Source organism: Colletotrichum graminicola (assembly GCF_000149035.1).
Source record: "Colletotrichum graminicola M1.001 genomic scaffold supercont1.1, whole genome shotgun sequence".
NCBI classification, from domain to species: Eukaryota; Fungi; Ascomycota; class Sordariomycetes; order Glomerellales; family Glomerellaceae; genus Colletotrichum; species Colletotrichum graminicola.
The window spans coordinates 408,402-425,935 of record NW_007361005.1 but is presented as its reverse complement, the minus strand read 5'-3'; the positions used below and the strand labels follow the sequence as shown (position 1 = coordinate 425,935).

Sequence of the window (17,534 nt, the reverse complement as noted above, 5' to 3'; positions counted from 1 at the left end):
TTTTAGGGCAGCCGCCTGCCGCCTACATTTTCTTGCGGGCGCAATTCAATCTCGTTCTGCATCGGCACCCCCTCAAGGTCGCCATCCAGCTTAAGAAGCAAGATGTTAATCACCTCGACTACGACCCCAAGTAGTACAAAGATGGCCAGGATCTGTCCAAAAGTCCATTCCTTCTCCTCCTTCGACAGATTGTTACGTTTGACAATCTGTTCCAGTGTGACAATCATGTAGACATTGATGCCCGTCTGGATGAAGAGCTGCACCACCTGCCCAGAGATGAGGTTCTGCTTGAACCAAGCTTGGGTCAGAGACCTTGATCCGGCCGACGACTTTCTTCAAGACCTCGACATCCGGGTTCACCTGCTTCGCCCACTTCATGCCCGACCTCGCGCCCCCGCAGCAGCAGTGGGCGAGGACGACGTACATTACCATACTAAGAACCCAGCCGAAAGCCATAGACGCCATCAGCGCCAAGATGACGTAACGGAAGATGTCGTTGGTGGCTCGGATGCTGACGCCAAAGACGACGTAGACGGTCGACGCGTTGCAGTCCGGCTGGTTCCCGAACGTCGGCGCGGTTGCCCAGATGTACGCGGTGAGCGTGGTGAAGGCACAGGCGATGATGACCCGGAGCGCCGCCATCACAAGCCACCGGTTGAGGCCGCCGCCTTGGTACCGGCGCTGAGCCACGAGACCGAAGCCGAGCAGCGAGAGGAGGTGCAGCACGCAGATGGCGTGGAACAGCGTCAACTGCCCTTTTAAAGTCTGGTACACGGCGGTACAGAGCAAGGCAAGGCCTTGGAGCTGCAGAGCCGAGTTGATGGCTTGGCAAAACTCGGTATAGTTCTTCTCGGAAGTGGTCAGCTGGATGATGGTCTTGAGGATGCCGGAAGCCAAGCAGAGGGTATAGATTGAAGCGCGGATCTATGGATACGGTAAGCACGAAGGAGAAGAACGGGGTGCGCTGGTCTGACGAACTCCCGTCCCAGTAGCATCTAGATTTGCTTCGATCACGCAGGCTCCTGGCATTTGCGCGCCTTCGGCCATCGTAGCGGCATCAAGGGTTTGGATATAGGGCAGGTATAACTCTGTAGTATTGAGAGCAACTCGTCAACCGGCTTCTTCATCCGTCTAGGCCAACACGGGTCTTATTAGAAATTCAACAAAAACAGAAACCCAAGGCCAAGGCAGACTTCCAACGGGCCTCTTGTGGCCCCCATGGCCCCCATTGGGCGTATTCACGTCAAGGAAGCAAGACATTTGTGCCGCATATGGCAGCAAACCAAGGTAAGGGACATGTCGTCCATGGTGCCCAGGCCGCCGGTTAACCATGTGTTTCCCAGGCATGCCCATCAGCAACTATCACACGGCCTGCTCCGCCGGTGCCGTCTACGGCACCCTCACCTTCCTGTCGCGCGCCATGACCGGCTGCGTGGCCCTATTCCGTTTGCATACCACCGACGGCAAGGTCTCGGACATATTCGGCGTCTGGGAAGCCGTCCTCCCGGACGAGATTATCGTCACCGAGGAGGGATATCTGCAGATGCAGCGAGGTCTGGCGTCAACACTCACGCAATGCTTCCGCACGGGGCCCCTCATGCTGAGTTCGCTGTTCAACTGCTGTTGTTGCTTTTTCAACACCAGAGGCCGCAAGATGATCAATGAAATGCGTGTGGACATCTTTGGTGATGACAACATGGTAGAGCAAACACAGGATGGCGGGAACGTGATGGCGCGGGGCAAACCCGCAGCATGGAGCAGATTCGCTATTGAGATAGAATTTGAGGCCCGTAGTTTATCGTTTGCTACTAATAGGCTGCCAGTTTGGGTAAACACCTCATCACCAAGGTCCAGCAGTGCTGTTGGAACAGTGTGCACCCTGAATTTCCTTCGCCTTTACTCCTCATCTTGTACTCGGGCTCTACTCGTCTCCTCCACGAGCCACATCAGGAGTAGAGGGGGGATCGCTGGAGTAGGTCATTGATCAAGCAGTGCAGTGTAAATATTGGTGGCTGGCAACTACCGTCCAGTCCATGTGCGTTGGTTGTGGGCATGCTTCTGGATAGACGAGCACAAGAGAAGATGGGTTTGCTATTCTACACTGCTGAATATGCAAATACTACGCACCGTTCATCATCACCAAGTGTACAGACGGGTAGCCTAGAGACCCGGCCGCTCGCTCGTCTTAGAACTTCTTGCGCTCGCGCTTTCAATGTCGCATATAACTTTACCCGGTCTCTCTCTGCATCTTCCATCACACGCTCTCAGCGCTATGATTCCCGTATTGTGTTGACATTTCTCATACTGCCTCTGAACGAACAGGATGGTATGCTCGAGTATTTTTCCGTCCTAGGTTGATGCGCACCGCTTCACGGTGGAAAGAGGGGGATGAGTAGCCCGGGCACAACCAGGAAGCACGTCGATACCCGGGGCCTTCTCCATTCCTTGCTTGCAGGGAACCAATCCTGCCCTGTCCTTGGTCCTAGTTACATCTTTATTGTACCAAATCCCTATCACGGACCCTGGCTTCTTGATACACCCAATATAGAAATGAAACCCGCGGAATTTTATACCGACCCAAAAAGCAATCCCTACAAAGCCGTGCACGAAAACCTTCAACCATTGGTTCTTGGCGCTCTTTTCGTAGCTTAAGGGGTGCAATTCAAGAACATATCCACGAAGGACCGGCGTACCTGCAGACATGTGACCCCATGACGCACCGCTTGACGTCGAAACAAGGCGGGGGGGAGTCGGCCACCTCTTTCCGGTTGCCTGGCGCGCTATCCGCGGGCTTGTGGTTCCCACGTGCCTCGTGATGGGGAACCAACACCGACGTTGTTCCTTCTAGATCGGCGGCATCTGCTTTCTTGCCGTGACGCAACCTCTCATCAACACTACAAGAACACTCTTGGGAACTGCAGCTGGCCAACCCACCTCGCCAAGAAACGCCTACAGACTTCCTTCTATTGGCCATTCTACATCCTGGTTTCCTAAGAGTCAAGTTCTGTGATGTCTTCTCTGTCTATACATAACACTAGAGTTCCCGGGCAGGAACGGAAGGGCTCTGCAGATTCCCTCGCTTTCGTTCACTAACGCCGTCGCACTCGCCATGCACCCGAGGGATATATGGTACCTACATAATGGAGAATAACGCCTGCCCCCCCCCCTTCCGGTGAGAAACAACACATCTGTGCCAACAAGCACCGGACCAACAGTCTCTTCTCTATTTCTTGTATATCGACTATGTACCTCCAAAGTACTGATTTGTGGCTACGCCATGTAAGTCTATTGTGGGACATTGGCATGGGTATGACATGCCGAGGGGAAAATGGAGAGTGAGGCTGGATATTTGGCACTTAGAGAATGAGGTTCAAATGTACACATAGAAGTCAGCTTATAGCCAGGCACCTTAACACATGGATTTCTGTGTGAAACATACTCTGGAGTTTCAAATATGCTTTGACAATACCGGGCTCATGATACGTTACAAAAGTTATGCCTGCAATTCTGTGCGCATCATAAACAAGCTCCCGCTTCAATACACAAGCACATGTCCATAAACAAACCAACCTAGGCCAGACGTGGAATCAGGCATCGTTCGTTGTGGACATTTGGGAACGACAAAGGACAAAAGTTGGGGGGGCTGATATTGAACACATCCCGTCCCGTCCCGTCCCCTTGCCATGTGGAAAGTCCGACTCCTTCAAAACGAGGCTATACTGCTGACATGTGTTTCGGGATCGGACAGACAGAGATACTACCTAGGTTGACAGTAGAAAAGAAAATACCGGAACGCGAATATAGAAGACCAGCGCCTCCAAGGGACCCATAACCGAGTCGTCGAATACTTGCACGGCTCAAATATACAAGTCTGACTTCCTATCCAGCATCATGATACCATAGCGGCACACTGTATGGAAGGCTGGCTTAGAAGACCCAAGGCTCTCGGGGACGAGAGCCTTAGCTGTGGCAAGAACCCGCCCCAGCGCTCGATACACCCTTCAACCAACCAGCCTTATGAAAGCCAACCGAAAGTGCAACGACAACAGCAAGAACGACAACGATAAGAACAGGCCATCCCGTGTCTCAACCCCATCGCTCGACCTACATCTCTTTTCTCAGACTACAGGTCTCACCTCAGCCCCGCCAAGTCGCACACCATCTGACGGGAATCCCGAGCCCATCATCATCCATCCTCCATCGTCCACCGTCTGACGCACTTACACCGCAAATCCTCGCCTCTCCTTATCTGTCGATAGCCAGGCCCGCCGCCGTGTTCACCCGAAGCGAAGTGCGACTGATTTCTGAGAAACGACCTGTTTCCTAGGCCTCGAGGAAGACAACGCCACCAGGCGACACGAAACAATGCTAAGCTTTAGCCGAGACGGCTGACGAGACAAGAACGCTCATCCGCCCTCCGCCCTTTCGTGCATGTCCCATGAGATCTGACAGGGTGCAGGCTAGTGTCGGGTTACCTTGGCACGGTCGGCGATGTTGTCGAGGAGCAAGCAAAGGCCCTCGAAGTTCAGGTCCCAACCCGCGGGCAGGCATGTAACCACGTGCCGACATTGTAGGCCTCTGAACGCACACCGAGGATCAAACGAGGTTCACCATTCACCCTGGCCGTTAAGCAGCGATTCAGTAGTTTAAAAGATCGCCGTAGGAGATCACTCCATGAGGCTACACCGCTTTGCTGGGCAGCCAGCCCATCAACCGCCTTCTCCGCCCCCCCCCCGGACGGCAGCGGTTTGCAAAGGGTAGTACCAAACCGGCCAATGCTCCTCCTTGGTTCACACGAGATAAGAACAGATATAAAAGTGTGGAAAGATACGGAGCTGTACATGATCGCAGTAGGGCTGACAAGTGAGCTCCCATGAACACTTCAGGTACCCGTGTTGTGCTGCGGGCACTATGAAGGAGGGTGGGGTGGGCGTGTCAGCTCAGATATGCATCGTGAAGTTGCACCAGAGGTCGCGGCATGCCGCGTGTGGGGAGACGCGTTCGAGCCAATCTGCCAGACGGTTCGGCTGGCGTTTTCGCGGGCTCGTGCAGCCGGAAAGGGTATGTACACGCTGGCAAGACACAGCACGCCAGACTGCTGGGAAGCTGACGGGCCACTGAGCTGCGAGCTTGTTTACACGAGGTCGCCGAGGCAGGTGAAGACAGGTGAGTGCTGAACATCACCGCCAAGCCGTTGACCCGGGGGTGCTGCCCGAGAGCAGCAGGAGAGAAGCGGTGGTGACCGTTCCAGGCGGCCGCAGGCAGTCTCGACATTCGGGCCATTTCATCCGTACAATCAAGCACATCATCAGCTGTAGGGACGCAGTCATATCACCACTTACGGCAATGGGACGTTCAGAGAGACGGTGAGGGGGAGCCGCCCTGCTATTGAGGTTGAATCAGAGCTGCAAAGCCAAGCCAAGCCAAGCCAGCCCAGGACCAGGTGAGGGAGAGAAGAGGCAGGGGCCCGCAATTAAGAGGCCGCCAGCTGCAAGCCGTCCTACGCTTATTGCTCGTCCTGCAGACTTGTGCAGATACGTAGCATCGTCGATACCCCGACCCAACCTCACATGCAGGGCCAACAACAGCCAGGCGGAGGAAGCTCTGGCCTCCCCTCAGACCCGGTGGACAGCTCGCAGCTAGCATACTATGTATGTAGCTGTTGGAGCTGAGTGGGGGGGAGAGAAGGATCCTCGATGCCCTCGCTCGTGCTAGTCGAAAGGTGATATGTCTTGGGACAGATGAAGCTCGGAGGGGGTTGTCGAATCAACTCGCGCGTACTGCCTGACTAATGGCCAAACACGGGAGTTCCGTCAGGCCGTTGAGAGGAGGCACAGGCCGAAACGGGCGCTGCGGCATAGTATTGGGAAGGTCTGTCGTGTCGACAAGTCGAAATGAGTTACGGCAGGGCATGAGGGGTTGAGAGACATGGATGGGAAATGCCTCATAGAAAGCAACGCGGATGCAGGAGTGGGGAGAGGCGGCGGTCATGTCTGTACGAGTTGCTTGCCCTCGCCGCGTCTCTGTCTGCAACTGAAACCACCATGAGATGGCTCAAGGTGAGGGGTCAAAGTACCGCCTTAGCGAGATCAAGATGGTTTATGGGCGGGAAATTGATGTAACCGTACCGGCAGTCCGGTACGGTTGGTGGCAGATTTGTCATGTGTTGACATGTCTTCTGGACTGCTCGTTTCTGCCGCACGCCCGCCAAGGAATGAACGAGTGCGGCACCACTGGATCATGCAACGGGCAAAGACAGGCGCATGTACAACAACATCTGGCTAGCTAGACTTAGCAAATTGACTTTGCCGAGCAGTATAAGGGGGCTCCAAAGCTACTTCCGTGCCGAATGCTCCGGAAAGGCTTAGCCTCTCAAGCCTCTCAAGACCAAGGCTCCTCCTTTGTCTGCGGGTTGATTAGAACGGGGCTGACGGTGTTGCAGTCCAGCCTCCTGCCTTCTTGTTATTATGTAAGTGGCTAGACTGGACGTGCTTGATATGGGGCAGCGCTGCCCGAGTGTGTTTTTGTCAAAACGGGTTGTCGTAAATCGAGTTGAGTGCATATACGGATACCTGGGGGGACAAATCATGGGCAGTAGCAGTGGCACTCACATCCGCTGCAAGCTGCCGAGGTACAAATGAGTTGCGGGAGCCGGCTACCAGACAGCGGGGCCGAAGGGCAGCCAGTGCCAATGGTGGGAAACGAAGGACTAGGTATGAGCTCATTGCCCAAGATGACGGATGAGAAGAGCGCGAGTAGATGCCGGTAAAAAGAAAAAAAAAGTTACGCAAGTGCATGAAGGTCCCATGGTTGCGTGGTCGCGCAGTCGAGACAGACCCGATCCCCATAGAGAGAAAGTCACACGACCCGAGATGAGGTGAAGACACGAGCAAGGAGGTGGACGGATGGTTGGGATGGAGCGGGGGGGACCAGGGGATAGAGGATCAGAGGACTACGAAATGCAGTGCATGACACAAGGAACAGGGCAACGGCGGGGGATGGAGCTGGACAGGGTAACGCTGGTGTGTAGCAGTAGCAGCAAGCAAGCAAGCACAAGCCAGCCATACAGCACGAGGGAGAGGTTTTGAAGGAAGAGTTGAGAAAGGGTTCAGGGGACGAGAGATGTGGCCGATGAGGAAAGCGGCAAAATGGAAAGCCGTGCTTCAATGATGTCCTGATTCGGGGATTCCGTGAGACCGGACAGCCGGGAGGGGAGGAGAGGAGCAGAGCAGACGAGACATGCCGGACTTTGGCAAGGGTGCTCAGTGTTACTTTGTAGATAGGTAGGTAGATTCAAAACTACTGCGTGCGTATTGATATTGAACGGGCATCGGATGAGCAAAGACAAGCAGACAGCAAGTACGAATGCATCGCGCCAGGCACCGATGAGGAAACCCAGCAGAGAAGAAGCAAGTCCCGACGAGCTTTGCGATTCGGTATGTGGATGTCTTGGGCCGGGTAACCTGTATCATGTACGGATATGTACGGATGGCGTATTCGGCCGGCAAGCGCAAACGTCATCGGCTTGCGCAGACACTGTGCGGGGTACCTACCAGCCTGCCTAGGCATGCGCCTAACGATCTGACAGTATAGCGCTTGCCGCGATACTGGGCTGGGCGTCTGCGGGAAAGAGGACCAGACCTGACACCAAACATGAAGGGAAAGCACGTACCTGTACCACTATTTCTGTCCCACTGCCGTGAATTTGCTCTGCCGAACCCTCGGTCCGGTTCGTTGATTTGCCTTTCCTGCCATATTTCATCACTCCACACACAAACTTTTCTGCAAAAATTGCACAAAATAGCAAGTCTCCTTCCCATTATACCGAGATGAGCCGGCCGGTAGCTGAGGGGCGGGAGGGATTTTTGATGCGAATTTCTTTCCCTCACAATTAACAGAAGCCACCTACCTAGGTAGGTAAGAAGATGAGGAAGGGAGGGAGGGAGGGAGGGGCTCTAGTACTTTCCTAGTGTCTAACTGTTTCCCAATCAGCGAGCGAGAAGAACAAACGTCTTCTCTTCTCTCAAAGTCTTAAGTCTCTCGTTCCTCTGTATGACATGAGAGAAGTGCCAGGCTTCTTCTTCTTCTTCTATTTCTGCAAGTGCTGCCGCACTTCCGTTCCACGCTATGAGGTCGTCCAAGACATTTCCAAGATCTAGTCTACACACAGCTCACAGGAAGATCCCAGTGCACCTTGTGCAGACCCCGTCTTGGCTTTGCTCGAACCCTGGGCGAACCCCTCCAAGTGTGCCTTTTCTGCCGTGCGAGTGCCCCTCTTCTCTCTCTCTCTCTCTCTCTCTCTTTCCCATCGTGTACCATGTCCGCGGTGTCACATCTGGCAAATCTGACATTTTCTCTTCCGAAGCCCCAATTTTGCACGCTGCCTGCCTGCCTGCCTGCCTGCCCTGCGCATCGCTGCGCGACACCACCGCGACCTGTCATCACCCCAGGCCCTGCTCGTTTGGGCGAATTACCGTCCTCTTCCCGCATCATCAACCAAGCCCGTGCGGGAAAAAAAAAGGAAAGAGAGCACCCGGAAAGCTTGAATCTGCCCTTTGACATATGCGCCGGCCGCAAACCCTGGACGATGTGGTCATCGAATTCCCGGCTGCCGCCTCAGCCCAGCAATGCGGATAAGATAGGCGGGACAAGAATAAAACAAAATAAAAAGCCAAACGCAGAATGACCACCATGGTGACAAGTACCTACCACTTGCTTCTCAACGGGGAAATGATGGGCATGGCCGGCGTTCCCCCGAAACAGGTGATGGGCACTGGCCGGAGGAATGAATGATAGGATGGGCAATTCTACGTAATGACTGACACGACAGCCAGTCGCCACATGCAGACTCCATCCGCGCGCAGCTTGCGCTGGCAGATTCTCGTTCGGATTGTGTCACACCCATCCCGTCCCCGAGGCTTTCCTCGAGCCCGATGCCATGTCGCACCTTGGGTGCTTGGCTGAGCCTAGCCAAGAGACGTGACGACGACGGCAGCATCGGAGGCTGGTCGCCGTATGCAGGGAAATAAGGGAAAACGAAAAAAAAGAAAAAAAAAAAAGAGGGACGAGACGGCAATACGTGTATCGTCGATTACACTGCAACTTAACCTCGACTGTCTACCTAATCAAACACTGAAAGCTACCTACCTGAGTTCCTGGCTACCCACCTACCTAGGTAAGAGAAATGGTACCTTTGTTAGGTAAGCGCACCTGGGCTCCGTCTGCCCTACCCTGACCCAGACCAAAAGCCAGAAAATGTGCAGTGACAGTTACAGTTAGAGGCCACAACTACTGGCGCCGCCATTCACTGCCAAGTATCAATTGAACTAAGTACCTAAGTAGGTAGCTGACGACGACTCGTTGTGTCTCTTGCTCTGTTGTTTCCCCCCCTCTTCCCCTTCTCATGTCCCCGTTCTTGTTGTACCCTGACCTAACCTACCCTAACCTAACCTTATCTTGAACCACCGTCATTTCCCCCAACGCCGGCGGTCCACAATTAGGCATGTTCCCCTTCTGATGCAGCTGCGTCTGTACTTGCCCTGCTTCCCGTTCCGTATCCGAACCGCGCATGGAGGTGGTGGCTTTGTGTGGATTTTCATTCTTTTTTTTATACCGCACCAGTGACAGATGGACGGACCTGCTCCTGGCCAATCCCTCTGGATCCCCCCTCCCCCCCCCAAATCTGCCGCCGTGGAAGGTTACGAAGAGTCTCCGTTGAAGCAAGAAAGACAAATAAGAACGAGCCACACTAAAATATCCAGGACGTGGGACCACCGGGAAGGAGAGAGAGAAAAGAAGAGAACAGAAAAGGGAAAAAGGGAAGGGGAAAAAAAGAGATATCCTGGCATATGCCGCAATACCATTTCATTATTGGCCCCTCCCCTAGATCTATCCGTATATCACGACAGTGAAAGCGTCGTCGACCTGGCCCCATCCGACCAACCAAACGACCACGGCTTGTTCAACATTGGAGATACTCCGGCACCCCCCCCCCCCCCCCCCCCCCCCCGTCTTAACACACACGTAAAGATTGGAATGCCTAGCTACCGCTGAGAAGCGAACGCATCCCGGCGGCGTGCGTCTCCCCCACACCAAACGTCTACTACTAGCAACCAAGCTCAAAGCCAACCACGGTCCACGCGCCTCTCCCATCAGTCACCATCCCCTTTGCCAGTGACCAAACCACCACCAACCATCTCTAATCCACCACACCCTTCTTTTGGACAAGAGGTACACATTTGGTTTTGGTTTGCCTTGAACACGGGTCCAGGCCTAGTGGCCTTGTTCAACCTTGGCCTGCGGACATTTTTGGGCTCTCTTGATGCGTCCGCCCTGTGTCTATGACACAGAGTGCAGGTGAGGCATCTCTTAGTCACAGAAAAGCATGTGTGAAATCCATTGTCTTCCACACCAAGAACAGACCACCATGAGGCGGCAACTATGCCCATCACACGCCGTCTTACCCCGTCTCTCTCTCTCTCTCTCTCTCTCCTGGTGTTTGCAGATTTTCCTGCCTGTCATCCAACAACAAGCAGCCAAACCACAAAAGCTCTCTCACCCACACCCGCCCCCATACACGCACTCCCACCTCGTGGGGCCGGTGTTGCTGACATATCAAAGTTTCGGCGGTGACCAAGCCTTTCCAGTTCGGAACAGCTTGTTGCTCCTCCCCAAATCTTTAGGGAGCAGGGGGGCTGCTCACTCGCTAGCTTCCCTGAAGCTCTTAGACTGGCCCCGTCACCCAACTTGTCTCTCGCTCGCTTACACCGCCCGTCCGCCTCAGCCATTTTCCCTCATTTTTTCTTTCCTTTTTTTCTTTTCTCGCGCAGAGCAAAGGCAAAACAAAGTGGCACCGGTACCGGTGCCATAACCACACAGCCGGCGTAACCTGCGCAGTACCTTATAACCACCCTTGTTGGCTGCAAGCCATCGGTCGCAGTCTCAGTACCACAATTGGTACCAACACCGGTACCGGTACCAGTGTCAGCACCAGCACCACCAGCACCACCAGCTAGCCTAGATCAAGGTACCAAATTCGGGTTTGGGCCCAGGTCCATCCAGCCTTTCATCTGCTCTCTGCAAACTGACTGACTGCGCTGCACTGTAGGTCGTGCATCTTTCAGCTGTACTGACCTGCAGGGCTATCCAATCTTTGCTTCATCAAGCCCCACCCCGGCCCTAGGTACTTCACCTCGGAAAGACGCTACACATCCTACGCTAGTCTCTCTCTCTCTCTCTCTCTCTCTCTCTCTTTCTCTTGCCCCTTCTCTCTACGTACCTTACCTTACCTTACTTACACCAGAAGGCCATTTGCGGTTGTGACCTTCCCTTCCATCCCATCCCCCCCCCTCTCTTCCCTTTCACTTCCACCCATCCATCTTCTTCCGGCTACTTTGTTACTGCCCGCCGCGCGCGCAGTCTGCCACCAGACCGCTACCATACCCGCTGCTCGCTGCCCACCGCCCACCGCCCGCCGCCCGCTTGTTGCTGCGCCCCTACCATCTTTGTGTCCTGCCCACTGCTCTCTCCCCTGGCTCTCTCTCTCTCACTCACTCTCTCTCTCTCTCTCTCTCTCACTCACGCTCTCGCACACACTCTCTCTTCATCTCGCCTCTCACCCACTCTTTTCACCTACATATTACCTTAATACCTACATCCATCCCTTCCTCTTCACCTTGCTACCCTCTCCCTCTGACCTATTTTCTCCAAACTCTCACCATAACGGTGCCCGTCCTCCACATCTCAACCTCAGAACAACCTTAAAAAAAGGGAAAGAAAAAGGGGGTTGAAACACGCCTGCTATTTTGTCTGTCCTACGAGTCACGTCTACTTGGGCCCGAGCCCTTCTCACTACGCCGAGGCGTTCTTGACGCCACAGCGTGCACTCTTCCATTGCCAGAGAGACCTGCGCTTCGACGCTCGACGGCACTTCCGTGTTCGACTCGAGTCGCAAAACTCTCAGTCTCTTAACTCTCCCCACCCCGCCAATCGCCCGCATAACCCGCCGTTGCTGCCCCCCAAATTTTACCCCTACCCTCTCTCGCTCTACTTGGCTGCAACTTTTCCCACCCCTACTGCGGCTGACACCATCTGTCCGTCACCGACAGCCAGCAACCAAGAGAGATCAGACCGGAAAGAGGAAAACTAGACCAGAAAAAAAAAACCTGAGGCGAAAGGCCGCTGCTTGGTCGCAGTCGCGTATATACCGCCCTTCATCCCCCCTGTTTCTGCCACCTCTTGAATCTCGTCCACCAACAACCCACACAGAAAAAGAAACCTTCCCGCCGCTGCTGCTGCTGCTGCGTGCGCTCATGCCTTCAGCTTCCCCCGCTATGGCGAGTCCAACAAGCTCCTTGGCCGCCAGTTCCAAACCTTCCTCAGTCAAGTCGGACGGCAAGAACTCGCCGCGTTTGCCTCCGCAAAATGGCCAGTCTGTCGTCGCCAGCGGCAACTCGTCCCATGAGGCCCTGCCGAAACCTGCCGAGAAGGCTTCGATGAAGGACAAGCTCACACGCATGTTCTCCACGAAAGACGCCACCAGAAACACTATCGAGGTGCCCCAACGCCCCCGTGGTTCCAGCTTTAATGGCTCCGACAAACCCCAACCCCCGGCAAGAAAGCCTTCGGCAACCACCGCAGAAAAGGTTCCTGAAAAACCTGTCGCCAAACCCGCCAAACCGCCTGCAAAGGACTTACATCGATTCATGGCGAATCCCGACCTCCAGGGTGGCCATGAACACCATCTCAAGTCAAGCCGTCGCCAGGAGAAGCTCTCCGACATGTGGCGCACCCTCATCGGCAAGAAGCAGGAGAACGCCGACAATGATCTGTCGCTCGTCTCCAATTGGGTCGACACCCTCAAGGCCGAGAAGGAGGATATGGCGGGAGACAAGAAGAATGGCCCGAACGCGACATCGTCCCTCGTCGAGAAGTACGGAAAATGCCAAGAGGTCGTAGGCCGTGGCGCCTTCGGAATCGTCAGGATATCCCACAAGAAGATCGAAAACGGAACGGAAAAGCTGTTCGCCGTCAAGGAGTTCCGCCGCCGCCCCGAGGAAACGGAGAAGAAGTACAGCAAGCGCCTGACTGCCGAGTTTTGCATTTCCTCGTCGCTCCGCCACCCCAACGTTATTCACACCCTGGACCTGCTGAAGGACGCCAAGGGCGACTACTGCGAAGTTATGGAGTTCTGCGCGGGCGGTGACCTGTACACCCTCGTGCTCTCCGCCGGCAAGCTAGAGACCCAGGAGGCGGATTGCTACTTCAAACAGATGATGCGAGGTGTCGAGTATCTCCACGAGATGGGAGTTGCCCACCGCGACCTGAAGCCTGAGAATCTGCTTCTCACTACCCGTGGCGGCCTGAAGATTACAGACTTTGGCAACGGAGAGTGCTTCCGCATGGCCTGGGAGACGGACCCCCACATGGTGTCTGGCCTCTGCGGTTCTGCCCCCTACATCGCTCCCGAGGAATACACCGACAAGGAGTTCGATGCCCGCGCCGTCGATGTCTGGGCCTGCGGTGTCATCTACATGGCCATGCGTACCGGCCGTCACCTTTGGCGTGTTGCGCGCAAGGACGAGGACGAGTTCTACGCCAGGTACTTGGAGGGTCGTCGTGACGAGGAGGGATATGGGCCGATCGAGTCCTTGCACAGAGTGAGTTTTTCGGCAGACTTGAAGGCTACGGCAAACGCTAATGTCCCGTAGGCTCGCTGCAGAAACGTCATCTACTCCATCCTTGACCCCAACCCTACCCGACGAATCACAGCCTCTCAGGTCCTCAAGTCGGAATGGGGGCGCGAGATCAAGCTCTGCAAGGCAGGCGAAGAGGGTCTCTGATTGATTCCCGACCTGTCCGGAATGGGCAACCTCTTCCTTGTCTGCGGCGAACACCCGGTATTTTTCTGTGGACACCATTTCTCAACGGCGGAAATTGTGAGTGGCCGGCATTTCACACGGTACATCGATAGATCAATTCGTCTGCACAGACAGCGTGCGTCAACCGGCGGTCCTTTGACTTCTTTCAGCCTGCTACGATTCACCCTTTACACTTGTTTTCCTGACGATTTTACGACACCCCCTCTATGCGACCTCGATATCGCAAGCATTGGCGTTTGGCGTTTACCCCCCCATCCTGCTTACGACACACTACCTTCTGTTCAACGTACATATGACACACCCGTCCGTGGAACTGGCATCGCGAAACAACGCCACAGAGACGGGATCCACATTTTTATAAGTTGGGTTGACTCGGTCGGGAGTCCCTAATCCCCGCGGAACGGAGCTATAATGAGCGACGGACTGAAAATGGCGTCCATCAAACGGCAAGGCGGAACTGGGGTGGGTCTGTGGATGAAAGTCCCGTGGGATACGGTGACTGGCCCCGGAGGAATCGGTAAGGACAGATGCAGAAGCAAATGCATCGGTCTTGGGAAACACTTTGCGGGGAGGCTGCATGCATGTGCGGACTTGAGATCTCATCCATCTCCATGCATTCGCCAGACACAACTCTGGATAGATCGTGTTGTCCTCCCCCTACGCCTCTGATCCACTCGCTTTGTTCCTACAGTGAGTGGCTGTATTCTGAGCCAAAATTCTAAAGAAGAAAAAAACTTAATGAAGAAGCAAAGAGGAGCGGCATCCTGGGTGATCATTCCGTGACTGCTCTTGTGTGTGTGCTCATCCACTCTTTGCCATTGATTTTACTTAGGTCTTGCGGGTCTGGCGGTCATGGGAGGGGACCCGCCCTCGTAGAGAGGGAAAGGAAAGCCGAACAAACACCGTTATAATTGTCGGTGTGAGACAGACAGACCGACAGGCAGGCAGGGAGGCAGCAGGGTCCCAGCAAGCCGTTGCCACGGACGGGGTAACCCCCAAGAACCGGGCGCAGCATATAGAGTTGCCCAGCCACTGGCCGAATGGGTTACGTGCTGAAACCGTTGGCTTTTGGGACGAGTTTGGCAGATGACCTTTGCACGCCTGATGATGACGGGGCAAAGCCTCGCCCGTCCGTCCGTCTTGGAATGGGGATGGGAAGGGCCTTGTCCCCGGAGCAAAGGCTTGGGGGGGGGGGGGGGGGAGGGGAGAAAAAAAAGGGAAAACTCTAGAAGCCGGAAGCCCCAGATCCACAGCTAGCCAGAGCATGAGACAGATCTAGAGGAAGGCGGCAGGAGCGGATGCCGCTTTTTGTTTTCGTTCGTTCTTTCCCGTCCCCTGATTTATTTTTATTTTTGGGCTTTCAGGTTGGGATGGAGGAGGGGAGAGAGGTGGGGGGGGGGGGGAGGGCGATTGAGAGAGTAAAGCGCGGCCTCTCGCCTTCCCTAACGGTCTCGCCCGTGCGTTTATCCTCCATTCGACCCGGAGGGCCAGGGGAGGGTCGCCACCAGCGTGCTTGCTCTCCCATCTCCCCCACCCAATTAACTTGCTTCAAAGACGTTCCCTGGGGGGGCTCCACCGGCTCACCTCCGTGCGGCGGTCCCCGCATTTACGCCGGGAGGGAGGATGGACAGCTGCGGGCCCGGACCCGGACTCGGACCCGGACCCTGAGGTCGTTTTGACACGGCAAAATAAAAGAAACCTCCCCCCCCCCCCCCGAAAAACGAGGAACGACGAAAAAAAAGTTCGGGATCCATTGTTGACTGTCCCAGCCTGCAGAGTGCTTCTCACGATACCTCACGGCGCCAGGGGACAGAGAGGATGGCGGAGGGAAGGGCCTTTGTGTCCCGAGGTTTCGGCTCGCTTCCTGCCCCGGCCTCCCTCTGCCACCCCTTTCTTTTTTTACTCGTTTTCGCAACCACACCCGGCGCAATCGAGGACACCTTTACACGGGGTAGTGTCTGTGGATGACGTCGCCTCGTGATCGAGGACGCTTGATACTTCTGCCGCGGCCAGAGAGAGAGGCGGGAGAGAGGTATCGCAGAGCGCTTGCATAGCAGGTCCCCCCCCCCTCTCTCGGCTTGGAAACGTCATTGTCGGCCATGACTTGACCACCCCCCCTTTCCAAAGTGCGAATCCTCCGACCGCCGTGGTCTCTAGACTTTCACATGCGGCCTTCACCTGGAGGCGGCCACGACCCAGGGACGTCGGTTCAGATAAGATGATTTCCTCCGGCTGAGTGCCATGGGACGCAGGGCACAAGACACCATAAGCGCGCATCGTGATCTCGGTGTTGGACTTGGAGCCTAGAAGGAGGGGAAGGAGGCAGGGGGGGGAGACAACCGAGCTATGGATCGAGCCAACGCACTGCCGCCTGCGCGTCATTAGCACCGAGGCGCACCGGATTCACCGCCTCTTTTCCTCCCTCTTTTTTTTCGACATGCAAGCTCGTCGAGCAAAACCTTTTTCTCGTCCCCCCCCCCACAACATTCTCTTGCCACACCATCGACTTGTTCTCGTGGCCCACCCTTCCCACGGAGAATGGTAACCAAAAAGAAGCTAGACCAGACCCGGCCGGGCCACACTCAGCTGGTGCCGTACCTGACCTCGTGGCCCTACGCTCTGGGGCGGACCATGTAAGATCCGGCAGCTTGGTAAAAGGTCTGGAAGGGGGGGGGGGGGGGGGGGGGGGCTGAGCCGGATGACTCCCCCGGTGGAGGAGGCGGAGGAAACACAGTCAATCCAGATCACCGGGCGTCATCGATGTTTTCCCCTCCCCCCCATCCTCCATGCTACCTGACGCTCAATTCTCACATCTCCCTGCCCTAAGATGGGCCCACCCTCCCCTCTCACACCCTCAGAGGTCTTCTAGTTCCGGCGGGTGGTAGAGGTCTGCGGGGAGCGGGCTAAAAGCAGAGAAAGACGACCGCCGGCCACACACGCTTGTACTCCCTTTGTCCCTCTTCGTACGGATGCACGCGCGTCCCGCGCAAGCCACTTACAAAAGGGAAAAAAAAAAAAGAAAACAAAAATAGAGCCTTCCCCGCCAAGACCTGCCCCCTCCGGGTCTAAACCGCCAAAGGTAAAAAACAATGAAGAAAAACAAAGTTCGGGAACCAAGCCACCCCGGCCGCGCCGGATCCGGACCCCACCCAGCGCCGAAGCGGTGGAACCCGGGCCGATGCCTTCCAAGCACGCATCCGGCGCAAGGACCCTTACTGTATCCCCTCCTCCCTTCCTTCTGGTGGGGGCGGGCCCGGCGGATCCAAGACAACGGGCAACAGGCCGGGGAGTCGCTTCATACGTACCTCGAACCGCGATTACATCCCCGCGGGCACATGGCCTGCAGGGGTATGACGGGGGTCCATCCCCCCTTCCACATCATTTCCCCCGTCAAGTTGGGGAGTTCACTTCTGTTTTCCCCTACTCGTGTTAAGGAACAGGCCGCTAGCAACCCAGGGTCGTGCCTCTGTGATGCCTTTCCACTGCCCATGTCCTCAACGCCACCATCCTCATGTTCGTCCTCTCGTTCACACTCCTGTTGCACTAGCACCCATCATTCTAAGCAAATGGTAGGCGGACTCGGTAGCGGTTCGTTATTATCCGTATACCTGGAAGGAAGCCTTGCAGAGCCTCCCGTCGTTGTGATGCACCGTT

General features: G+C 55.5%; 4 protein-coding genes across 4 annotated transcripts; 3 read left to right on the top strand and 1 right to left on the bottom strand.

Annotated features, from left to right (window-relative positions):
• Positions 1-2: 2 nt before the first annotated feature.
• On the bottom strand, positions 3-1,047 carry GLRG_00114 (uncharacterized protein; the record flags this gene model as incomplete). The annotated part of the gene is made up of 3 exons (XM_008090799.1): positions 3-284; positions 361-924; positions 979-1,047. 3 exons carry the CDS (start codon positions 1,045-1,047, stop codon positions 3-5), a joined length of 915 nt encoding a protein of 304 aa, XP_008088990.1.
• A 298-nt stretch (positions 1,048-1,345) lies between these two features.
• GLRG_00113 (uncharacterized protein) lies at positions 1,346-1,956 on the top strand (the record flags this gene model as incomplete). Its single annotated transcript, XM_008090798.1, has 2 exons — positions 1,346-1,800; positions 1,824-1,956. 2 exons carry the CDS (start codon positions 1,346-1,348, stop codon positions 1,954-1,956), a joined length of 588 nt encoding a protein of 195 aa, XP_008088989.1.
• A 10,376-nt stretch (positions 1,957-12,332) lies between these two features.
• On the top strand, positions 12,333-13,841 carry GLRG_00112 (uncharacterized protein; the record flags this gene model as incomplete). Its single annotated transcript, XM_008090797.1, has 2 exons — positions 12,333-13,658; positions 13,710-13,841. 2 exons carry the CDS (start codon positions 12,333-12,335, stop codon positions 13,839-13,841), a joined length of 1,458 nt encoding a protein of 485 aa, XP_008088988.1.
• A 21-nt stretch (positions 13,842-13,862) lies between these two features.
• On the top strand, positions 13,863-14,270 carry GLRG_00111 (uncharacterized protein; the record flags this gene model as incomplete). The annotated part of the gene is made up of 1 exon (XM_008090796.1): positions 13,863-14,270. The coding sequence occupies one exon, from the start codon at positions 13,863-13,865 to the stop codon at positions 14,268-14,270; it is 408 nt and encodes a 135-aa protein (XP_008088987.1).
• Between the last annotated feature and the right edge of the window lie 3,264 nt (positions 14,271-17,534).